Source organism: Heteronotia binoei, chromosome 5 (genome assembly GCF_032191835.1).
Source record: "Heteronotia binoei isolate CCM8104 ecotype False Entrance Well chromosome 5, APGP_CSIRO_Hbin_v1, whole genome shotgun sequence".
Lineage (NCBI taxonomy): Eukaryota > Metazoa > Chordata > Lepidosauria > Squamata > Gekkonidae > Heteronotia > Heteronotia binoei.
In genome coordinates, this window is record NC_083227.1 from 103940475 (window position 1) to 103966138 (window position 25664).

General features: G+C 42.0%; 1 protein-coding gene across 2 annotated transcripts in view; it reads left to right on the forward strand.

Annotated features, from left to right (window-relative positions):
* The first annotated feature begins 391 nt into the window (after positions 1-391).
* The window catches only part of PPM1M (protein phosphatase, Mg2+/Mn2+ dependent 1M), a 43298-nt gene continuing 18025 nt past the window's right edge, over positions 392-25664 (forward strand). Inside the window, exons 1-8 of one of the 2 annotated variants that reach the window (XM_060239971.1) lie at positions 392-773; positions 10692-10815; positions 12345-12599; positions 13101-13213; positions 15486-15570; positions 15884-16002; positions 19395-19458; positions 20483-20590. In XM_060239971.1, the coding sequence (XP_060095954.1) occupies positions 541-773; positions 10692-10815; positions 12345-12599; positions 13101-13213; positions 15486-15570; positions 15884-16002; positions 19395-19458; positions 20483-20590 (1101 nt within the window). In that variant the 5' untranslated portion in view covers positions 392-540. The remainder of the gene's footprint in view (positions 774-10691; positions 10816-12344; positions 12600-13100; positions 13214-15485; positions 15571-15883; positions 16003-19394; positions 19459-20482; positions 20591-25664) is intronic. The other variant, XM_060239972.1, reaches the window with a different exon arrangement.

A 25664-nucleotide genomic window follows, 5' to 3' on the forward strand; every position in this document is an offset into this window, starting at 1 on the left:
TCTGGATACGGCCCCTTCAGTTTCATCAGTAAAGTGGAGGCAAATTGACTCTTTCTTACATGTCTATGCGTTCCTTGTAAGACTGTAAAGACACGGCACAGAAACAGACAGTTCTTCGGAAAGAGGAAGGCCCTTAAGGAGTAGTAATTACAGAAGCACGATTGGGCCAAGGTCTTCCTTAAAATGCAACCCCGCAAAGGGCACCGCTTCTACGAAAGCCTTGTACCCGCTTCTTGTTCCTCCTTCGGTACCAGAAATCAAACGTCTTGTTCTGGTGCCTTGCCAGAAATCAAACTTGAGCGTCTTCTGGGTTTACCAACAGGACGTGCGTAAGAAGAAGCTTGGTCCCAGCAGCGTGCTAATAAGTCACTGGCTCTGCAGTCATTGGTTGTCAGAATTCCTCGATTTGCATCCGCTCTTCTTCGCCCCTCCCACTGGGCTGCTAGTTTCTATAGCTCTGTGCCGGGCTCCTCAGTTGACAGACTGGGAGGGAAGTGCAAGTAGCGAGGCTGGCTTCTGTCTTTCTCTTGACTTCGTTTCATGTCTTCAGACTGGTTTAAAAGGCGTTTCTTGAGCAACAGGAACCCTACAAAGAGAGGGCAAGACGCAGCCCAGGAGCCGCAATGGCAGCAGCGGCTCCCTCAGCTGCCGTACCGGCGCCCCAAATTCTTGCGGGGAGTTTCTTGCAGCGAAGAGAGGCAGTGTGGCAGCAAGAGACCCGTCCGCTCTTCGTCCCGGGACAGGCCTCTCCAGTGGAACACGGGCTATGCTGAGTGAGTGGAGGGTGGGGAGCAGGGGCGGCCTAGCGAGGAGGTTCGTGTCTGCAACTGGGGCAGAGCTGGGGGTGGCCAAACTGGAAGCGCCAGTCCGCTCTGCTGCCTCGCTACTTTGGCTGCTGTCCTTATAGGCGGCTTCTACATGTTGTTGTCGTCATCCTTTCAGAAGCTGCACGTGCTGGAACAAGCAGGTGTCTGGTAGAATCTCGAAACAGGTGTGGGGGGGGGGCGGTTCTTCCAGCATATGCTTTAGTTTACAGGACTGAATCGCACTTCCTCAGGAGCATTATGTGGATTCTCAGTTTGACGTTTGGCAGGCATAGTGTCCTGAACAGAAGTTGAGAATAATAGAGTTAAAAGGCCATTAAATATGGGAGAGCCCTCTGTCTGAAATTATTATGTAAAATTTGTAATGAGATAAAAATGAATTTATAATAGCAGTAATGGGTGACAATCTTCCTGATTTTGATGAGTTAACTGACACATGACCTTCAAGCTCTGAAAAGTGCACTGTTGCTGTTTTTCAGTATCAGGAGAGCTTTTGGACTGAGCCAGGAAACCCATGTTGAAAGCAGAATATAAGTATCTATACAAATAATACTGTCAAAAGAAATGACACCTATACATCTCTTTGTAAATCAACCCTTGGGCCCACAGAAATCGGTGGGATTGACTTCTGAATAACTTGCAACATGATTGGGCTTTGCCCATCTGTAGCTTGAATATAAAACCAGTGGTGGTTAGCTGTGTTTTGCCATTTTTTAAAAAAAAGGTTTCATTCAGCTTGCTGTTCCGTGAACAACATTCACACATGAACAGGCAAAGAGGGACTGAAAGAAGCTCTTAGTACAAACGGAAAAGACACATCATTAGCAAATGCAGACTATTCAGCAAGAAAAACTATTGGCAGGCAACTAGGCTGTGACACCCCATTACTGCCTGGTGCTTTGGATCTCATGTTAGAAATATGATGATGTCTAAGAATTTCTTAGTATAGTTTGAATTGCTGATCTGAAGGTCTGGCTTAAGTTCTTCCTCTGCCCTAATTTATCCAGATGGGTTGCTTTGGTTCATTTCACACACCCCCCCCCCTTTTTGTAACAGATTTAGAACATTATGATGAATTATTAAAATGGGTTGCATTTCAAGAGGATATTTTGTAGCAGTTTTAGTTATTGTTGGGTAAAGTAGGAACATATGTCAAGTATCCCATATAGGCCACAATGGTGTTGAGGACAGCAGATGCTGTGACTCCATTGGCAGTGCCCTAGGCTGCAGTCCTTGGAATGTTAATAGGATTTTCTTCTGAGTAGAACTGCTTAGAATTTGTCTCTAGGAACAGTTAGCAATAAACTAGACAGTTATATATGTGTTGCATTTTAGGGATATATGAGGTATGCATCCTTGTATACAAGAATTCCTGTATACAAGAAGATACTGCAGGGGAAATAAAAGATTTCCTTGTATACAAGAAGATATTGTAGGAGAAACTGTGTACAAGATATTGTAGGGGGAATTTCATGAAGTCACATTATTGATTTTCTGCCTTTTAGTGCTCAGAAGTTGCTTAGTCCTGAACTGAAGAAAACATCCTTGCTTTTAATAGAATCATGGCAGGGAAATGCGGGACAGACAGTTGTGGTTTGCCCTGTTGGCAGTGGTCTTGCGATGACAGAAGCTGTTGGGTAGGGCCTTTAATAGAGAACTAAAACATTATAAACATAGCCATTCCTTGGAACTTCAGTTCCATGTGAATCTAGCCAGAGAATTGAGCATTAATTTTGTTACGTGTTAGAGCACATAGGAAGTCAAGCAAATATATATTTTAGGATGAAGTCTGTCCTGGACACTGGGTAAGCCTCTGTGTATGTTCAATGCTGTCCATTCCTGATCATCTGGCAAGCCTACAATTGTGACCATTATTTGCATGACAAAAAGTGCTTGCATCTGGGTACTGGTGGTGCAGGAGTAGAACTAGTAAGGCGCTTTTACACAACTAGTCATGCTTATTTGTCCTGGGTAATAAATGTTACCCTCCCCTCGGCAGGGAGGGCGGGATATAAATAAAAAAAGCTTAAAATACTGGTCAAGAACAAGTGCTGGTAGTTATGGATTTATTTATTTATAGACTGCCTTTCTCAGTGAGACTTAAGGCAGATATTGGCAGATGTAAATCAGTGCAGTCAATAGAACAAGACCTCTGTTAAGTGAAGTAATAGGACTGGGATTACAGAAATCTGAAAACAAAGCATGAATATTAGATGTGGTATGTTAACAATGCCAAAAACGGAAATACATAGATTAGATTGATAGCGAGAGCAAGGTGATATATACGGCAAACGGGTAATGTATGCTAACCTGATCTTGCTCAATCTTAGAAGTTAAGCAGAGTCAAGCATGGTTAGTGCTTGGATGGGAGACCACCAAGGAAATCCAAGGTTGCTACATGGAGGTAGGCAGTGGCAAGCCACTTATGTTTGGCTCTTGCCTTGAAACACCTACTGGGTTACCGTAAATTGGTATAACTTGATGGCGCTTTCCTCCACTACACACAGTAGTGTAGCCCACAGTTCTGTTCCCTTTAATAAATTGCCTTCTTGACTCATTGCATCATACTCTTGCCCGGTTGCCTAAATATGCTCTCTTGAACAATTCTGTTTTATATAGTTTATGGAATGCCACATAAGTGGGGCTTTCCTGACCTTCTCTGGGAGGCCATTCCACAAGTAAGGCCAAAATAGAGAATGCACTTAAAAATAGTTGATCTTGCACATTTTCAGACCAGTGTCTGCAGAAGGCTGTGCTCAGATGAGCAAAGCTGTCATGGAGGAGCATGGAGGGAGAAGCAGTCCCTCTAATATGAGGGCCAAGGGCCAATACTTTGAGTTGAACCCAGTAACTGATGGACAGCTAATTAAGTGACTGCAGAATGAGTGTAATATGCATGATCCACCTAGCTCCCAATAGTAGCTGATCTGTGGCATTTTCTTCAAGTCTCCAAGTTGTTTTCAAGGGTACACCTATGTAGAAGAAGAAGAATAAGATATTGGATTTATATCCCGCCCTCCACTCCGAAGAGTCTCAGAGCGGCTCACAATCTCCTTTACCTTCCTCCCCCACAACAGACACCCTGTGAGGTGGGTGGGGCTGGAGAGGGCTCCCACAGCAGCTGCCCTTTCAAGGACAACCTCTGCCAGAGCTATGGCTGACCCAAGGCCATCTCAGCAGGTGCAAGTGGAGGAGTGGGGAATCAAACCCGGTTCTCCCAGATAAGAGTCCGCACACATAACCACTACACCAAACTGGCTCTCCACACCAAACTGGTGTAGAATATATTACAGAGGTCAAGTCTTGATGTTACCATGGAGTTCCCAACTAAGGTGGCAATCAGACAGGCAGCTTATCCTGCTGGTGCCAGGAAAGTTAGGGGTAAGGAAGAGAGTCTGATGGCTGCAGCTCACACACTTTAAATCAGGGCAGGAAGAGCCACCACCACCACCACCAGATCAAAGTGCCCATCTGATTGCAACCTGTGTAATTGCTTTTGAGGTTAGAGCCTCAATGGAAAAGAGCAATGTGATTAGCACCCATTCCTTGTGGTGTTTGATTATGCATAATATTTGTGATAATTAAGCTTTCTTGGTAGGACAGCAAATAAGCAGTGTTGTTTCTTTGTCCAGAAGTGTTACAAAATTCCTTTGATTATGGAAATGCTCTCCTTTGTACCAGAGGAATAATCAGTTCACAGATACTGGTGATTCTTATGCTGTTTGATGTTTGCTGTGAGAGCCAGTAATATCAGTGGCATGCCTACAGGATTATAACTGTGTTCCAAACTGACATAATGTGTGAGACCTGTGGGTTATTGATTCTGTAGCCTGTGATTGAGCTACACCAACTGAAGTGGCCTAAATGGAGCCCTGTAAATGTATTGAATATTATGGACTGAATCAAAAGTTTTTGTTCTGCTGTGTATGTGTATGTGGGATGGGAGTGGTGATTTTCCTTATTTTCCTCTCCTCCTTTAGATCCCCAACTTCACCCCTCATGCTGTTTTCTGGGGTCTGTTGTCCCCCGGAGCTGTGTAAGTTGCAGTAGAAGGTGGTAGGGGATAGAAAAGTTGTTTCTCTGGCAGAAGGGGAGGAAATCAGAGGGCATTACTAAGAGAGCATTACTAATAATTTAAAAAATATCCCATGTGATGCTTGTCATATTGCATTCTCTCCTCTTCTGTTTTTAGTATTAAACTCAGAATGTCACGTTAACTCAAAAGAAAGTAGCAATCTCTACTCTATCCAAAATTAGTAATGATGTATAACTGATTTTTTTTTCCAAAGAAGATCCTGCCTTGAATCTAGATATATTGGATTGAAGTTGTCATCCATCCATAGAAAAGGCACTTCCAAAAGCAAAAGAGGGGGTGGCAGTTTTAATCCGTTTTCCAAATTCCACTGGAAATTCCCATGTAATATCCCATGTGATTCCTCAGGTTCCCCTAGGAGTAGTATTTTGGGAGTTTGGTGGTCTGCATTGGAAATAGAAGGCAGGAAAGACCCATTCTGCCAGCAGAGCTGTGCTTGTGGTCTGTTGGATCTGGCCCATGTTAAACAGAAAAAGTCTGAGATAAAGAAAAATAAATAACATATTTAAGGGTACTTATAAAATCTGGAACTCTAGGTGAGATGGAGTAAGGATGTGGTACCCATGTAGTGCCAAACAGTGTTTACTCAGTTTCTTGTAAAGTTTCAGTTGAAAATAATCACGATCTTTCTCCAGAATGCTTGGCAAAGCAATACCTCTTGCTTTCCTCTGATTAGGCCTATTATGTAATAGTGCTTGCCAGTTTGGCAAAGCATCACCAATTTCGTCATAGAGTTAGAAAACTTTTGCTGAGGCAGACTTCCTGCAAAGACCTTAAGAAAAGCTTTAAAAATGTTTGAATTGCAGAAGTGACAGCATGTCCATAACAACAACAGCTTATTACAAAGCCTGTTGCAAGATTTTTGTACTGTGTTTAAAGCAGCTAAGAACTAGAGAGAACAGCATAGCCTGTTTATGGGAAAAATCATAAAGGAACAACATTTCTGTTTCACCCTTTCATGTGAATCGCAACAGTGCCTAGCAAGAGAAATGTCCTATGTTGCTTCATTGTTGAATGAATTTGCATAGATAATTTATAAAGCACCACCAAACTGCCTTTGATATCAGGTCATCTGGCTGCTGCTTAGGTGCTATAGTGCAGTTGTAGTCAAGTGTTGAATTAAGCAAGATTGGAGATACAGCATCTACAGTGCTGACATTCTGTTCTTTTAAGGCCAAACGGCAGAGAATTTTGCTTGAAAGTTACATTTTTGGTGATGATAAAGAAAATGCACATCTATGGAGTGGACTCTTTGGGTGTCATACTAAATACACAAGGCTGTGTCTACACATTTTGCATTCCCACTCTTCCAGCAGGTGTTCAGTGCCCAAGCAAACACCTGCTAAATGAGATGTATTGACACATTCTTTGGCTAAAATCCCTTGCAGGTGGAAACTGTTTTTAATGGTCTGGCTAAAACAGAAAGATTAAACCATTGTCTTGATGTTTTATTTGCTTTAGGAGGTGTATTACAGGAAGTTTTCCCCCTCCCCTGCTGATAACTTAAACCACCCCCAGAATGAAGTAGTCAGCTGAATTAGGAACTCTTGAGCTGTGACTGGGCCGTTAAAACTGGCTAAGCTACTGAAATAAAACAAGTTGGGCCTTGCCAGGCTTATTATAGTTTGTTTATTCATATTTTAGAGAGGGAACAAAAGCTTCCTTGTTCAGGCAACTTGGGACAAATCAAAGGACTAAATTTTCTGGCCCATTCATCTCCCAGAAGTCTCTCCCTGCAACTGATGTTTAGAACAAACTCTTGTGCATTTCTTTTCCCAGTTGTTAAATATAAAATGGAATTTGGAGAATTCTTAGTGTAAATCAGGGCTGCAAGAATGATCAGGTCTTGTGGGTTGTCAAGAGGCAACAGAATCTTATTCCTTCCCTTGCAGACCAGATAGATAGTCCATGATAGTCTTTGAAGCTAACAAGACTTTTCATATACAAAATCCATTGACAACACAGTCTAATCACTTGTCAAAGGACTCATTCAGAGCACTCCCCTTAGGATCCCATTCATGCTAATCCAAACATAAACATAGGATGTTTACCTATATGTTGACTGGTTTCTCTGAGATTGACTCTGCATTAGCCTTTGTCCTGGTCTCGTACTTGGCTGTTGAGATTGTGCGGGGCAGAGAGCAAGCAGGGAACATGCTGCCCTGCTCCAGAAATGCCAATGCAGACTCCGGGAAAAAGAGCCGCCATGAGGAGCCCCATACAGAAGGGAGCTGAATACTAAGTGCAGAATGGGAGTAAACCAACTGAATAAAGTGGGGCTTACTTCTAAGCAGACCTGCTAAGAATTGCTTCCTTAATTCACAATAATTCAATTAAATTACTTTCTAAAGTCAGTTAGAAAATGCCGTCACCACTGAAATAGCACCAAACTAATATTCTGTTTTTAACTGTTTTAACTACTGAATATTTTGTTTTATTGTTGGATGTGTAATTTTAATACTTATTAATTTTAACTGTCAGTTGGGATTTTATGCTGTGAGCCGCCCTGAGCCTGCTTCGGCGGGGTGGGACATAAATAAAATAAATAAATACTAAGATCCCCAAGGTCTCTTGCATTTAGAGATTACATCCTTGTGTATTGCTAGTTCTCTTGCATTTAGAGAGTTCATCCTTGTGTATTGCTATAAAATGTGTTTTTGTTGTATAATATTTCTTATTAGCTGCCTAACAGGGAAATTCATGCACACAAAAACAAAATCTGTGTTATTAGATGTCAAAGCTCTAAGTCAACCCGGAGAGCTGTGTGCAGATTAAATTTGTGTCAGTCACCCTCCTCTGCCAAGGCGTTCTGTTTAATTCAGTGACCCCTACCATTACCTCACTGTTATGGGTACCCTGCATAACTAGACTGCTCTTTGATGGTTGAAGGTTAACCTAATCTGCGAGACAGCATGCATTTCAAAAGAAGGCCTCCTTTTTGAAGAGGAAAGGCTTAGAACAGGGGTGGCCAACGGTAGCTCTCCAGATGTTTTTTGCCTACAACTCCCATCAGCCCTAGCCATTGGCCATGCTGGCTGGAGCTGATGGGAGTTGTAGGCAAAAACATCTGGAGAGCTACCATTGGCCACCCCTGGTTTAGAACATCAGTCATTTCCTGTGTTCACAGAAGTGACTGAGTCAGTGGAGAAAACGACTCACAGGAAATCTGGGTCTAAACTGTCCTCTTTTGATGTCCTGGTGTAGCAGACTGAACTTTGGACCATTTGGCAGAGACATAAAGGAAGATGTTAAAAACACACACTCAATACAGCGCCTATCCAGAAATGTGAGGTTCCTAGAACCTACTTTGGGGCAGGTTGGCTAAAAACCTATATATATATATATATATATATATATATATATATATATATATATATATATATATATATATATATATATTTTTCATTTTGATTACATTTTAGTGAAATGTTTCATTTTAAAATACAGTTGGTTTAAACAGAAAGCTTAAAGCAAATATGTTACAGCTATGAATTATATCTATATATATCAAACACTCTGTTTGCCTTCTGAGGGCATGTATTATAAATGGCACTGTGAGACATTAACAATATGGATTATTGTGGCCAGTAGGTATACTGCAACCCAAGAATTAGGAAGTCACTACAGATGCTACTGCCCAGGAAGTTCCACACTCTTATCTCCCCAGTATCATCCACAGAATCTATGTAGATGACTTTGTAATGTTTTATGCCCTCTGAGTACTTAGATAGTTCTGGCTAGGCCAATCTCATCAGATCTTGGAAACTAAGCAGGGTTGGTCCTAGTTAGTACTTGAATAGGAAACCACCAGGGCAGTTCAGGCTTGCTATGCAATGGCAAACCTCTGTTTGTCTCTAGTCTTGAAAAACCCAGAGGATTAGGGTCACCATAAGCTAGCTGTGACTTGATGATGCTTTACACACACAAGTTCCTAGACTAGACTGGAACATTTTTAGCCCATATGTGATTGGTTACAACAAACTGATACTGTGGTTCCTGCAATCCTCCACAGTAACGGACTGTATTGGATTTTGGTTCAATGTACCACTAGTTTGTTCCAGTAGTGCTTTTCTTATGTTCTTATGATTATGCCTTTTTCTTGCTCTTTGGACTTTTATTTTCATTTTTCCTCCTGCTTCATGAACTGCTAACAACTTTATCCTGAGTTTTGTTCTGAGCAGAGGCAGGTGTGCACAGACTTTAAAGTTAACAGAATATGTGCTGTAGAATATTAGTGTAGGTAGTAGGGTGACATGACTTTTGTGGGCTCTAGACACGTTTGCCTTTGTGGGCCCCTCCTACCATAATAATATCAATATTAAAACTATTTTGATGTAATTTTAAATACTTCATTATATTTTTTCTGTTTTTTTTCCAAAATTAAATAGATTTTTGTGAGCCATACTATTTTTCCCTCTTGATTTTAAAAGAAATTAAAACATTTTTGTGGGCCTCTAAAAGTATCGTGGGCCCTGGGCACTGTGCCTACTCTGCCTATTCATGGATAAGTCATCCCTAGTAGGTAGGCCTGAGAACCTGTCCTTGTTTTTGTGCAAAATTGCACAGTGCTTTTTTTTCTGACTTTTCTACTAATTCAGAGTTTTACCCTTGAAAGACTGAATTCACACACTGGCAAAAAAAACCCTGGTTCCATTGTTCTTTGTTAAATTTTAGTGTGCCAATGAATAAATTGCATCATGCTCAGAACAACTGCAGAACAAATAGAATTGGGTTTGCCCAGGCAAGCCCAATATCATCAGATCTTGGAAGCTAAGCAGGGTCAGTTGTGGCTAGTACTTGTATGGGAAACTGTCCTTGAAATACCCAGTCGGAATGCGGAGTCAGGATTATTCAGCCACCTCCCCGAATATCCTCTAGGTCCCCAGTAGGGAGTCACTCACCAGAGGTCAACATGACCTCCAGGTGCACACACACAAATGCATACAAAATACAAAAATACCAGAAAAATTAAAAAGAAAATATAATTGTACACTTGCAGTACCTTGCATCAAACCTTTAGAATGTGCAAATCAAATGGTTTAATAAAGTCATATGTGGCTCATGTAATTGTGCCTGTATACACTATCCATACACTGTTATCCTCAACATTTTCAGACCTGGATTTCTTATCTTTTTTACAAAGGCTCTGGCAAGAATATTAGAATGTGCAATTTGTTTTAAATTAGGTAGAATTTGAACGCTTTGACATATGCTAGTGTTTTCTATACATGTGTGATTCTTCTCAATCATTTCAGGGGTGATGATTAGATTAATCTTTAATAAAGTTATATTGTGTGATTCTTGGATGGGATACAAGGCTTTCATCAGACACTTGGAATAAATAAGCTTTTGTACTCCCTGGTCAGAAGACTGGTGGTTGTTAAAGAGTGATGGTCATTGTACATACTGTACAGTGGAGTAGTGAGACGCTGTCTCAAACAATGGGAGACTTTTTGTTTCCAGGTGAATGTTTTGAAGTAATACTCCCCCTCCTCTGCCATGAGTTGAGTACTACTCCATCGTACCTAAGCTCTGCAGTGCGTTCAGTTCTCAAATTATGAATACTAATAACTCTGCTAACCAGGTCCAACTCTGAGTGATGAGGGAACAACTGTGCAATGGCATCAAGTGGGGCTTCTCACTAGCCTCCTTCTTTCCTGCCTTCCACAGAGAATGCAAGTAGCAAACTCATTGGACCTAGAGTAATGGGCAGTGTTTCAGTTATATCCTTTATCCCAGTGCTTTGTTCTAACCAGAGCTTCTTGTGCCATCAGAACTATCAATGCACAAAAATCAGAATTCAATGAAGACCAAGCAACATGCTGTCAGATTTCCATCAGGAAGAAGAACTATGACAAAGAAGAGGATCAGGAATGGCTGATTCTGTGCTCTACTGAGGTAAGTTTGGACCTGGTCTCTCAGCCTGTTGATGGCAGGGATTAATTGGAGGCAGGCCTCTGCCTATGAACAAGCCTATTTTGGGTGTCAGATACCTATCTATATTTTGAATCGATAGCTGAGTGCTTTTGCACATGGGCAGAATGAATGTCCCTGACGGGGTCAAGTAAACATCAGAGATTCTGGCTTAGAGGGTGAAGGCAGGGTGACTCTCTATTTACAGACAAGACTGTTCCTGCAGTGGGGTATGTGAGGGGGGTGTAGAGGTAAGAGGACAGGACACACTTTTATTTGCGGTTTCAAATTGCAGGTTATGGGAGGCAAACCAGGCTCCAACACTCTCACAAGAAAGGGCAGTTTCCCCCCTCAAACAGCAAGAGGCAGAGAAAGTGTGGTTCTCCAAAGTGTAGCTTTACTAAGCTACTGACAGCAGCTATCTATGCATGCTTCCCTGGGAGTATGGCACTACAATATTACATTAGTACTCCTTGCTAGCTCTGAAGTCCTCTTCTTAATTGGTTTTCAAAAACTGATACAAATTCTTTTTACCACTGTTGGCATCCCCCCTCCCCCCCGCCATGGGGCTGTTAATTTCTTCATGGTACTCGTGTTGGAGTACAATTCAGGGTCAGTACAAGCTAATCACACAAATAATCAGTGCTTCTTCCTACTATTCTTGTTATATAACTACACATCAATGGCTGAGTTTATTCTAGTAGCATATGCTGACTCTCCCATGAAATGTATTTATGTGAATCATTTTAGATAGCTGTAAGTAAAACAAGAAGGTTCAGAATAAACTTCGAAGTGTGGGGAGGTTTGTACGTCAGATGGTAGGCAGCTGATGCCTTTGTGAACCCAATGCAAGTCCTACATTCACATTCTGCACTGTATTTTGGTCTCTTTGTCAACTTATGTTAATAGGAAAAATGCCTGCCTTTGTTGCGTGAAGGAAATGCTATTAGAAGGTTGTAATAATTTTTTTTTAAATGACTGCACAGTGTAGAATGGCAAAGCCCATTGCTTCCCTGGAAGGACTGCCCAAATCCGGTTTCAGCTTGGGTAGACTTCATATGGGTTTAGAGGTGCCTGTCCCCAGTTCTCCCTTTGCTTTGATGTAACATCTAAACATGGCATTTGCTTTATGTGCCACTTTTTTCTTTGAAAATTGCTCACGGGCAAAAGATTTATCAGGGTGTATGCATGTTTTCTGTCTCTAGAGAATATGGCAGTTCTGTGGGACATGCAGGCCCTGCCCTTCTTTCTGTGTGTTGTGTTGACAGACTTAGCCAAAAATGTATGTAGACACTTGGAAGAATTGCCCTTTACCAATTGAGGTGGCAGAAGTGCACAGAAAGGCCTTGCAGTTTTTAGTTTGGCCACTTTTCCATGGCCATAAGTTGAGCTTCACACCAGAGCAGAAATTTGAAGCTGGATTTCTCATACTATCTGCTGTACCGCAAAATGTCAGTGGGGTATCAAGAAGGAAAGCCCCATATAATGGTAACTCTTTCTGTTTTGCCTTTCAGTATCTGACTGGCTATTACTGGGCACTGTTTGATGGTCATGGTGGTCCAGAAGCAGCAATTATGGCTTCTAACTACCTGCACTATTGCATCAAGCAGAAACTAGAGGATGTGGTGGGAGGCATTACTGAAGACCATCCCCCAATGCACCTCAATGGACAGCGTGTTTGCCAAAGTGACCCACACTTTGTAGAAGAAAAGCAAATCTGGCAGGAAGATATTGTCATTGGGGCATTGGAGCAAGCCTTTCAGGAATGTGTGAGTGACCTCATTTCATTGTTTTCCCAAAGAACATGATGTGCTCAAGATACAATCAATCATGAGCCACATATATGTGTCCAGGCATTATCTGTGTTCATGTACCTGTGAAAAAATAGTGTAGTCCTCTGCCAAGTTGTGTGTGTATTCATGATTCAGCCCATTTTCTCTGCAGTTAAGTGCTGGATGCAAAATTCAGGAATTCATGTTTCCTCTTTACGTATGTATAGTTGTCTTGATCACTACAATATTTGTGTCTATCTTCTCATAATCCACCAGTTCACACTGAAGTTTCTTCATGTGATTGCATATCGAAAACACAGATGTATGAAGAAATGTGAATGGTACTTATTTGTGTAAACCAGCTCTAAGTGTATTGATGACAAGTAACCATCTGACTTGACTGATAATTAAGATTTCTAATGACATTAGTGAAATTAAGCATCACCTTTGCTGAGAAATCTGTCAGCTGCCTTTGATAATCAGATATTTTACCAACAGGATGAAATAATTGGTCAGGAGATGGAAGCTGCCAACCAATCAGGAGGCTGCACAGCCCTAACTGTACTTTATCTTCAGGGAAAGCTTTATGTGGCAAATGCAGGTGACAGCAGGTTAGTCAAAGGTCCATCATTTTGGTTTTAGCAAGACTCTCAAACATCTGTTTGGCAAAAACAAATCAGATACTCAGTTGAAGTCAGAGGGATTTTGCATAGAAGTGATTAATTTTTGTTAATGATTAAAATATTGCATTATACCTCAACAAGCTGTAGTTATGCTACTGATTAAGAGTCCCATATCATGAAAGCAATATTTTGGACTGGGGGGGGTAGTCCTGCTATGCAGATGGAAATGCCTCCCATTCATAGAGATGTCACAGGATCCAAGCACTGTGTATATAATGGAGACATGCATACTAAAATTGTGGATAGGCATGATGAAATGCTCATCTGAAGCTACTTTGTCTTTTTGTTGTATGTGCCTGCACACACAAGTCTAATACTTTCATTTTCATTTCATGTTGGTTTCTAAAATGTCATTTGTGTTCATTTAATGGGTTGTTCATTGGCTTCAATGGTGAAAACGTTTCTGACATAACTTCATTTTCTATCTAAATGGGATGAATTTTTCAGGGATTATTAATGCCATCCAAATGGAGTTGCATTATTCTAAGGCCAGTGACTTCAAAGGAAAAAAGGGCGTAGCCCTGCTTATGATGCACTGTATATCTCTCAGCCAAGAGGTCATCCCTTTCAGGGAGATGGTACAGCCTCAATTTTATAGGCAATTAAAGTCTCACTCACAGAGTAGGTAGGGACAGACATTCTTCACCCTAGAAGACAGTAGCTATTATATAGGTAGCATGGCAGAGAGCTCACAGAAACTCTTCTTTGCCCTGGGTTCTGACTTGGGGCTGCTGTGGCACCTCAGTACACTTATTCAGCTTTTTTTCTCCCTCACCAAAAAGCCAACACTTACTTTTGGCGGTAGACTGCTGCAAAAAGGCCCCTATGACCTATCTCTCTGTCTTCACTGGGCTGAAAGGACTACCAGCCCTGCGCTGCTCATAGACACAACTACCTGTTCTTTGCTTACTATTCAAACCACTAGTTGAAGTATTTGGTAGAGAACAAACAGTGGAGGGAAATGCTCAATGGAAATCAGTTTGAGTGTGTATGCAATGCAGTGAGAAGGAGACCCAGAAAAACTGATTAGTAATGTGTATACCTTTGGACAGTATGAATAGTACAAGAAATATATTTCTGTGGGTTCCATATAACAGTAATGCACAAGATACAGTGGCACAGACTACAGACTTATAAAGCAGAACCAAGACTACAGGGAGAGAAATGCTACACTTTGACATAGTAAGTAGTTGCATAGTAAGCAGATGCTCAGTTGGCAAAGCATCAGAATCTGTAAGTGTGCAGTCTGTATGAGAACAAAGTAAATATTTAGGGTGAGCTGCTGCATATACAGAATCCAGAAAGTCTTTTCTCACTAGCAGCAGCAGCTAGTGTTAACTATAGAAAGGAAGCTCTCTGAGGGCAGGACACAAAACAAACCCCCTCTTCTGTACTGAGATGTTCTGTCTGTCCTAATAGCATTTCATCTCATGTTCATCTGACTTTCTCCTGCTCCCTCTGATTTTAAACTTGCAGCTAGGCAACCGAGTACCAGAAAAATCAGTAGCAACATTATTAGTTTTCATCTGAAACTGACTTCGGCAAATTTGGGAAAAACCTAAGTGAAAAGGGAAAAAAGTGGTGGAGGCCCCAAAGCAACATCTACATGTTTACTGATGTGGGGGGAGAGGCTATGGCTCAGCAGAGCGTCTGCTTGGCATGCAGAAAGTCCTAGGTTCTATCCCCAGCATCTCCAGTTAAAAATATCAGACAGGAGGTGATGTGGAAGACCTCAGTCTGAGTCCCTGGAGAGTTGCTGCTGGTCTGAGATGACAATGCTGACTTTGATGAACCAAGGGTCTGATTCAGTATAAGACATCTTCATGTGTTCGTAAGAAGATGAGAGGTGGCAATAAAGGAGATTTTGTGGGGGGCACAAGGAGGAGAAACAGAGAGTTCTTGATTGGGGTGACAAAACAGTAAGCACATAGGATAGCAGTCAGAGAGAAGGAAGACCAGACCAGGTGGGCAAGGATGGACAGGACTGGAGATCAGAGGGGATGGAGGTCTCCTTGTTTTTGTTTTTCATTAGTTAATAAAGACATCCCTGTGTAACATGACAATGTTCTTGGACTGGCCAAAGAAGCCCCGCCCCGCAGCCAGTGTACATCCACATGTTGCATACTATACCTATTCCCATATCTGAAAAATATGCTGATAGAAGCCCACCTGAAAATAACATCAGTTCTTTTTGGCTCAGGGCGCTTCTTGTTAGAAAACACAGCATTGTTCCTTTAAGTACTGAATTCACTCCTGAGACAGAGAGGCAAAGGATCCAGCACCTGGTAAGAGAATTTTCTGTTTATTTTGTAATGGTTCTTCCCATTCTTTTGCATTTTTCTTATGCATGTTTTCTTATGAGTAGTTATAGGATTTACTTGTATCTTAATTTGTGTATTTCTCCTGATATGTTTTCCAAGTAGATTTTTTGTTTTTATCATAGTTGGGTGGTGGGTTTCCCCTTCTCCTTTGTGCTGTTTTACTCCCCATGCTTAATCATTAGCAGAAACTCTTTTAGTACCATGGAGTACATCAATGACAAAATATTGCCACTTCATTTATGTTATGCAGACCTTACATTTTTCTTTTCGTTCTCAGGCTTTTATATACCCAAAGCTACTAGCTGATGAATTCACCCGGTTTGAGTTTCCGAGGAGACTGAAAGGAGATGATGTGGGTCAGAAAGTTTTGTACCGGGATTACTGTATGCAAGGCTGGTGAGTAAACTGAACCTCCTGATCTTGGTCTAGGGCTGCCTCAGATCAAGAATATTTCAGCATTATTTCAACTGCAAAGCAATTATCTCTCTTGGTTTCAAGTTGTTCCATGTTTTTCCTCAGGAAGTCCCCCACTTTTCCTTGCCTTATTTGCTGCTCCCCATCTACACTGGAAACCATTGTCTTTATTTATTTATTTATTGGATTTATATTCCACCCTCCTCATCGAATCAGGCTCAGGGTGGCTCACAGCAAATAAACCAAAACAATAAAACAACAGATAAACACTAGGGTTTAACGATTAGGACAGATTAAGTAATAGCAAATAAAATAATTTAAAATAATTTTAAAACAGTTCTGGTGCTAATATAGTAGTTCCAATATGTTCAGCAACGTTGGGCATCCTCTTATACTGTTCTTCAGTTGAAGGCGAGTTGAAAGAGTGCTGTTTTACAGGCCTTGCGGAACTGAACAAGGTCCCGCAAGGCCCTTCCAGGAGTTGGTTCCGCCAGTAGGGGGCCGCAATAGAGAAGGCCCTCTCTCTAGTCGATTTCAATCTCGCCTCCCTCAGCCCGGGGATTGACAGTAAATTCTGCGTCCTCTAACCCAGACATATTGTTAGGATGGGAGTTCTGTTGGAGGGGGGCTTAGTGTATTTCTAAGTGCTTGTGCTTTTCTCTGCGCCTCTAGCTATGGGCCTGGTGAAAAGAGCATCTAGAATTCAGGAAGCACTGATAGTAGCTTCTGGGGCATATGGTGGCTGGCTTTGTGCTGTCATCCCTTCTGACTTTCCGCAATATGTATACCACCCAGAGCAAAACTCCATTATGTCAGTCTAAGAAAACAAGTAGCATGTATGTTTCAGTATTATCTGCTTCCACAGGAAAAACAAAGTGTTGGTTCCTAAAGCAAGAAGACTTTTGGCCTTCTTCAGACCTGTTTTAAGACACAGGGCTGTGATGATGTCTGTTGATGAATGAAAGTAGACAAGGCCTCCACAGGTTACATATTTAGGTGTGTTATGTAATGTTTTGGCTTCCATAGGTATCCTTTTTGTGAATGGTGGAGTAGTAGGCACCTGTGTTAGTCGTGTCACAGGAATAATAAACAGGACTGTTAGAACAGTTTAAAGACTAGCAGTTTTTTTATTCTAGCACAATCATACATTGGATGAAGAGGACTCTAGTACACAAAAACCTACACTTGAATAAAAATTTGCTGTCCCTTAAGATGTTAAAAACTCCTGTTTGTTTTTGTGAATGTTTTCTTACCCAGAGAAGTGAATGTGGTTATGCTTTAAAGCAGTGCTGTGTAAAATATCTCTGAGACAAAGACTATGGTCATGATCTCACATAGTTTTATTTTTATTAAAATATTTATTTCTGTTCTGCTTTTCTATTTGATCTAAATAAAAAACATGGCTAGCAGAAAATAAGTGGGGGAGGGGAGATTGCACCAACTGAAACTGACAAAATATAAGAGTTGAAGTGAGGCAGAGCCAATCAGCAAATAACAAGCCTTAGAAACACTGAGAAGATGGCAGCAGCAGATAGACCAAACTTGAACTTACAGAAAAGTCTCTTAAAGAGTATGACCTTAATTTGATGCCTAAACTCTTGCCTAGAAAGAGCAAATGAATTTCTCTTGGAGGAATTTCCAACTCATTAGCACCACTGTTGAAAAGGTGCTTTCACCACTCAGTGAAAATCCAACACTTTATTGAGGATTGGGCATACAGAGAAATATGTTTGAGGAAGATCGTAATGTGTGAATAGATTCAGGTGGGAGCAAATGGTCCTTTTTATCTTGAATCTAGGCCATGATGGACTTCAGTTTAAAGGTTAAAAACAGGCATTTTAAATTGATAAATTTGCAGCTAATGAAATTACAATCAAAATAGATTAATATCCCTGTCACTGGTCCTAGTTAACAGTAGTCTAATCTGGTTGGGGTTAAAGCATGAATTACTAGGTTCAGGCCCATAGCTACAGTGGGGCCCGGGGGGGTCCAGGCCCCACCAATCAACCCCCTGTGTAACTTTTCTGGCCCCACCAGTCAGCCCCCTGTCACTCGTCGACACTCCATTCAAGCAGCACCTGCTGTCACTGCTTTCTCACACTTTGAGTCACTGCCGAATTTTACTGCAATTGAGAGGCCCTCTTCTCCCTGCCCTGGACTTGCTCCTGGAGAGAAAAAGCCCAGGCGGGGGGAGGCAGCCGTGGACCTTGGACAGCAAGTGGTAGCCTTGCCTGTTGCAGCTCAGCTGCCTGTGAGGATGGGCAACCAGCCTGGGCGATCCATGGAGCTGGAGCCAGGTCTGTGGCAGGCAGTGAGGGGGTACTGGGCTAAGCTTGCCAAGCAGATGTCTTGGAGGAGAGGGGCAGATATGAAAGGAGCAGGGGGGAGCAGAGCTGCTGTGACTGCCCAGGAAGGAAAGGAAAGGTCTCCTGTGCAAGCACCAGTCATTTCTGACTCTGGTGCTTTCACAATGTTTTCACGGCAGACTTTTTACGGGGTGGTTTGCCATTGCCTTCCGCAGTCATCTACACTTCCCCCCGCCCAGCAAGCTAGGTACTCATTTTACCAACCTTGGAAGGATGGAAGGCTGAGTCAACCTCGAGCCGGCTACCTGAAAACCCAGCTTCTGCCGGGAATCGAACTCAGGTCGTGACAGAGTTTAGGATTGCAGTACTGCAGCTTTAACACTCTGCGCCACAAGGCCCTTCATGCCCAAGAAGGACAGAGCCCCTTTCTCCAGCGTTTGGGGAGAATGTATTACTTTTGAAAAACATGGCTATTACTATCATGGCTATCATGCTTTACTTGAGAAGCAGAAAAAGTGTTTAGGGCCAAACCAGGTGGCCCCCTGGCCATCCCTCCAACAAAACAAATCCTGCTGTGGGCCCCACCAAACTTTAAATCCTGGCCCCAGCTAGATTGTTGGTCTCCAGGAAAGGGTACAAGTAATGAACCCACCTAATCTGGTAAAATACATTCCTGACCATAGAGGGACAATCCAAGAATATATCCATTCTCTGAGCCTGGGTTTTAAGAGAGTCCAAGCCCCATCTAACACAGACTGTATAGCTATCCACAAATCAACCGTGTTCCCAATCAACAGTATTTCTGGCTTGTACAAACTTCAATTTGCTAAACTAATTCCAGTCCATTACTGATCTTGGATACTCAGTTAGAACCTTCAGAGTCTCCCCAGAATTGTATAGAAAAGAGGTGGGGCTAGATATTGCCAGCATAGTGATGACCATATCCAGAAACTATGTAAGTCAATTTAAACAAATAAACTTAAGTATTCCTGTCTGTGTACTGAACTGTGGCCATCCAGTGACAGAATGACCCACTGGAATGAAGACTCCATGCCCTTTCTGTTTCAGGGGATACAAGACAGTAGAGAAGGAGGATCTTAAGTATCCTCTTATTCATGGACATGGAAAACAGGTAGGTGAACACTCTACAGGCATATATTTACAGTCGCTTGAACCTTGCCATTTTAATCAGCAACACTTGAAACCTTCCTTCAACTTAAGTGGTTCTTCCTTTGAAGAAAGGCTCCTTAGGCTGGTGAAAGGTGTCAAACTTTACTGGGTTTAGTGGTAAGGTACAGACTATTGATTTCTGTAGTGTAGGATTTGTTCTTCTCTGGCCTTCAAAGCACCTTCACAGTTGCAGTTGGACACAAAGCTATCAAACACCTCTCCTCCCCTATTCATAAAAGCAAGCTTTACCACAAATCTGGTATGTTTGTAATGGATAGTGTGGTCAGTGGTCTTGTTCATGTAAGGATTTGCTTATGAAATTCTCTTCATATCTAAATGTTCAAATGTGGGTCTTTCTAGGAATGGTCTTTTCTAAGCAAGTGAACGTATCTTACAGAATTACTGTTCTAGCAATAAGCCACTTGTAAATCTTTTTAGATTTTGAAGACCTACTGCAGGGGAGTCAAACATGCAGTCCATGAAATGGAACTGGCCCACATAGGTCTCAAATCCATCCCAGCAACTGAATGTTGTGGTTTCTAATGTCAGACTTGCATTCAATTATTCTTCATCCTCCTGGATGGAATTGAGACCTAAGTTTCCTGTTTCATTATCAGTGTTGGTATCTCCACACCTACTATCCCTCTGCATATCACCCCTTATTCAATCAAGCCTTCTATTGTAATTCACCTGTTATTGCCATTTGACATCTGGAATCACCTTTATAATGTTTATATCTCCAGTACCTCGTGCTACATTTTATGGCACACATGGCCCAGCCCAACAAAGTGACATTTACGTCAGATCTGTCCCTCATAACAAATGAGTTTGACACCTCTGACCTACTGGGTAATGAGTTTCATTTTGCTGGGGAGGGCAAAAATAGCCATGTAAGTAACAAGCAGCACTGTTTTTACTGGCAGCTTTGAAGTTTGATCCCAATGGTTCAGCTTTTCATATCATATCCTTTTCCCTATTGGTTTTAGGCTCGGTTGCTTGGCACACTGGCTGTGTCACGAGGCCTGGGAGATCATCAATTGAAAGTCATTGAAACAGATGTTGAAGTGAAGCCTTTCCTCTCCTGTATTCCCAAGGTAGGAAATCAGTAGAAGGTAGAGGCTGCTGGATTGGAGTTCAGCTGGGTCACTATTCAAGCATATTGAGTCTGAGCCAAAGAAAAAGTACCTGTTAAGAACAGTTGGATGAGTTAGCTATACAACTGCTGAGTGCTGCTGGAATTAATGCAAGATTGAATATTTGAGGATGCTATATACTAGGTTGGGCATGAGGGGACATCTAATCTGCTCTGGTTGGCAGGAACTTTCTGGGGTCTCAGGTAACAGTCATTCCTAGACCCTGCAATCTGGGATCCCTTGGCAGTAGATATATTAGGGACTGGACCCTGGGATGTTTGGCATACAAAGCTTGTGCTATGTGATTATAACTCCTCAAACTTTCTAGTTTTGGATCCATTGTATATTCTATAGTCAAATATATGGGCCAGTATATTTCTATCCGTATTTTGTGCTCAAAATAAATCATTGCAAATTAATAAATGTGCTCAATTTGTGCATTTATTCAGAGCTTCACATTGATTTGCAGAATTTATCTCCCCTCCCAGCCCTGGCACTGGTATATGAACTGCAGGGTGGTATTTGTGAGTATAGAGTCTGACTGGGTCATGAAGATGGACTAGTAGCCTTACATAATAGAGAAATTTTGTTCCCTCAAGTATTTCTGGAAGACGTTGCCTTCATGTCTGTATTACTTCAAAGACCAAATGCTTCTGAAATGCATTCCATGAATATCCTGAATCTGCCTGGGAAAGTATTCCACTAATGGTGCACCAGCATAGGGTGAAGGCCTCTGATATAACTCTCAGTATTTGGGCAAGTTCATATAGAAGTAATCCTTTCAGAGCCTTGATCCCAAACCATCAAGAGCAGGGGTGTCAAACATGCAGCCCATGGGCTACATCTGGCCTGTGCGTCTGGCGGTATTTGTGAATTTCCTGCAGGGGGTTGGACTAGATGGCCCTGGAGGTCCCTTCCAACTCTATGATTCTATGTGCAGGCTTCCTCTCCATTCCTTGAGCAACTGGCTGATTACTGTTTCCTTCGCCAGTTCAGCTTCTGCTGTATTGTAGCTTGCTTTGCCATACTCTTAATTGCACAGGAGAGATGGATAGCCAAGCTTCTGTTCTCTGCATTGGCTGAACCTCCTCCTGTCTTCCTCCCAGGGGGAATGGGGAATGAGCCAGAGCTTTCTTTCTGGCCCTCAGTCACACAGGAGACAAAGGCAAACCTTTCTTCCCTTCTGTTGGCTGCCCCCTTTGCTTGGCTGCCTCAATTGCCCAGGAGAAATACATAGCACCTTTACGACTAACACAGTTTTATTCAAGGTATGAGTTTCTGTGTGCCTTGCTACAGTGTGTGTGTATTTTGTTGTGCTCATTATGTTGTGAGTGCATGTTTTGTTCTCATTATGCTGTGACTGTCCTGGATGCAACTGGGTTTGCCTCCCCTTTTTCATTGTATTCATGCCCTCATGATCCAGTTTTTCTCAGTAGGAAAACCATGTTTAGATGAGGAATAACAACAGGCCAGTGGCTGTGATAACATACAGTAAATAATGCACTTTCAGTGAACTTTCCAACTGGATTTTGCCAATTCACACAGTAAAATCCAGTTGGAAGGTGCATTGACAGTGGATTGAAAGTGCATTGTGTAGTGTGTGATTGCAGCCAGTGTGTGTCCAGACCAAGGTCACCTGGAACATTTCCTTTGTAGACTGGGAATTTTGAACCTAGACATCTCAGATACTGATACTGACCACTATATATGGCTGTCTTTCTATTCTTGCACTGCCTCATAGGAGCTACAGCTATTTTTCTGGGAAGACTATCGTTTTGTAGACAAATACATAGCCCTCACTCTGTGTCATGAACTATGTTCCCTCTAAGCTGCAGAGTCTTGTGAGCAAAAATTCTATTTTGTGAGCTACTGGCATTAAAGTTTTGAGCTACTGCATAAATTAGTGTGCTCTGGGGTCATTCTTCCTGAGCTAAAACAAAAATCTGTGAGCTGGAGGCTAACAATCTGTGAGCTAGCTCACGCTAACTCAAATTAGAGCAGTGGTGTCAAACATGCAGCCCAGGGGCCAAATCAGGCCCCCAGAGGGCTCCTATCAGGCCCTCGAGCAACTGGCTCTTGTCTGCTTCCTTCTCCCTCTGTCTTGCTTCTTTCTGCATCTCAGCTTGCTTTGCAAGGCTTGCTCAATCGCACAGGAGCTACAAAGCAAAACCTCTGTTTTCTCCATTGGTTGAGGCTCCTCCCCCTTCTATTCCCCTGAGGAGGGAGAGAAAGAGCCAGAGTTTCCTTTGCCCAGTTCCCTGGATCCCATGAGAGAAATACAAAGAAAGCACATTTAAGACCGACGAGTTGCTAATGTTTTAAGCATGTTTTATTTATTTATTTATTTTTAAATTAGTCATGTTTGTCCGTGTCCTTTAAAAAGTTTATATCTTTGCTGCCTAATCTTAAGTAGATATACACATGGCCTTGCCCAACCTGACATGGCCCGGCTCGACAAGGTCTCATGTCAGATTCGGCCCTCATAACAAATTAGTTTGACACCCCTGGCTTAGAGGGAACACTGGTCATAAAGCCTTCACATGTTCTTGATCAGCACACAAAGGAATTTATGTACAAAAGCTTGCAATGCCCAGCCATTTCATGTTTTCCCCTGGGTCAGGCTCAGAGCACTGAGCATGAGATTTCTGTAATTAATCTCAGTAAATCATAAGTATATTTGCAACTTACAGATACACACCTAAACAAGATTGCTACAGCACAGACATTTTGATACAATAACTTAGAGCAAGAAGTGTCAGTTATCAGAGACTGCTAAATAAACAAAATCTTGGAAGAGTGCTGATGTTTTAAGGATGTTTTATTTTAAGTTTTAGAAAATCTTTAATTGTGTTTGTGTATAAAGTTTATATCTCCACTACCTGGCATTACATTTTATGACACACATGGCCTGGCAAAGTCTCATTTAAGTCAGATCTGGCCCTCATAACAAATGACTGTGACACCCCGATCTAGGGCTTTAAATATCAAAAACTAGAACACTTCATTGTTTTGGAATGTACTGATGCTGAGTGGAGATCTCTTAATGCTTCCAATATTAATCTAGTTTCAGAGGGTAGCTGTGCTGATCTGCAGTGGAACTGCTAGATTTGAGTCTAGGTGCACCTTAAAGACCAATAAGATTTATGTGCTTTTGAGAGTCAAAGCTCTCTCTTAAAGGGATATTTGACTCTCAAAAACTCGCACCCCCAAACCCTTGTTAGTCTCTAAAATATAAACCTAGCTTCCATATTTTGAACTAGTGAGTTTCTGAACCAATCTCATTTTGGCATAATATTAACTTCATGGAATTTTTTAAAAAATATCCCACTGTGGTACCCAAAGCAGTTTACAACATCATGGCTTGGAGGCAGGGTACATGAAGACCACCTCCTCCCAAACTGTCCAGCCTGCCAGTTAATAGCTGTATCATAAGCCCTTTTCTCTGTGCCCCTAAGTTCAGGGGTGAGATGTGTGGCAATCAGAGATAGGGCTTGTCCTGTGGTGTCACCTCACCTTTGGAACACCCTTGCCTTTTGAGTCTTGTCTGGTGCCTACGCTGTTCATTATCTACCAGGCCAGAATGTCTGTTTACTCAGGCTTTTAATTGATTGATCTTTGAACATCCTATATATATAAAAGTGCTTTTGTGGTGGCAAAATGGAGCACCCTAATTGGTTGGGACTGTGCTGCATCAACCTTTGGCCTTTCAAGCCATCAAGGTCTGTTGCATTCCATTGACTGAGGGTGAGAGGAGGAGGGAAACAGCCATAGAAAGGCTTATCCCAATTGGCTGAGGGCTCCTAGGTCTTCCTGGTGAGTGTGTAAAAGGAAGAGAAGCAAGCAGAGCCCCTCTGTTTGTTTGGAGCTGCTCTGCTTTTATTTTCCTGTTAGTCTTAAGAAGTTGGTTGAAATGGTTACATTCAGCAGGTGGTTACATTCAGCAGTTTTTGTGAATAAATTGCTGCAGTGAGTAACTTGCCATAGTGAAATCACAAAGGTTTGTGCTTGCAGTTGTGTTTATTTGTCTGCTTTGTGTGTGAGAGAGTGTGTTTCTGTGTTCACTTTCATTTAGTGGAAGTGCAGTCAACTGCTGGGGGCTAAAGAAATTAAGACTATATTCAGGGAAATGCTGTTGTATTTTTATTTGGGAGGGAAGGGAAAGTCTCCTGGCTCCAGCCCCAAAGTCCTCAGGTATTTTCTGAGTTGGACCTGGCAACCCTACAGCCAAGCTTGGTTCTGTCAGCAAAAGGCTGGGGGAGGAGGCCCATTTCAGCTGTTGAGGGGAACTCATTGGGGCTAGTCCTGACAAAGACTGCCAGTTCCAGGTTGGTGGCAAATTCCTGAAGATTTTGTGGTGGCGTCTACGAAAGCCAAACTTTGGGGAGGGGAAAGGCCTCAGCTAAAGATAATTCCATAGAGTCCACTCTCCAACGTAGTTATTTTCTCCAGGGGGAAAGAGAACTGTTGTCTGGAGTTCAGTTGTGATACCAGGAAATCTTCAGCCTCCTCCTGGAGATTTCCTACTCTAGTCCTGGCAGCACCCTCTGGGTGACTTGATGTCACCTAACTGGCATGACTTAACTAGGCAACCCCCCCCCCCCTTTACCACTTTGAAAGAACAGGCTCCATATGGATACCAGCATGCCCGAAGAAAAAGATAAGGACACAGCAAAAATAAGAACACTGCACTTTATAGGCATCAGCTCTTTAAAATCATCGCACTTTACTCAACTGTTTACATCCCCCTGTCCTGATCCCTCACCCCAGCAGATCTAAACTGCCAATTTAATGATAATATTGGTTGTGGTTTTATAGGCTATTTAAATTAGAGGTTGATTATTGGCTAAAGTGAAAGTTTGATTAGTGGCAAGTTAATTAGGGAAGAATTTATTGGGAGGGTTTTTTATAATTAATGAGCTTTTGGAATTAAAAATTGATTGGTGGCAAATTAATTAAGGAAGGATATTTATTGGGAGGGTTTTATAATTAATGAGCTTTTAGATTAAATTAATTTAAATTTTAGCTAATAATTGGG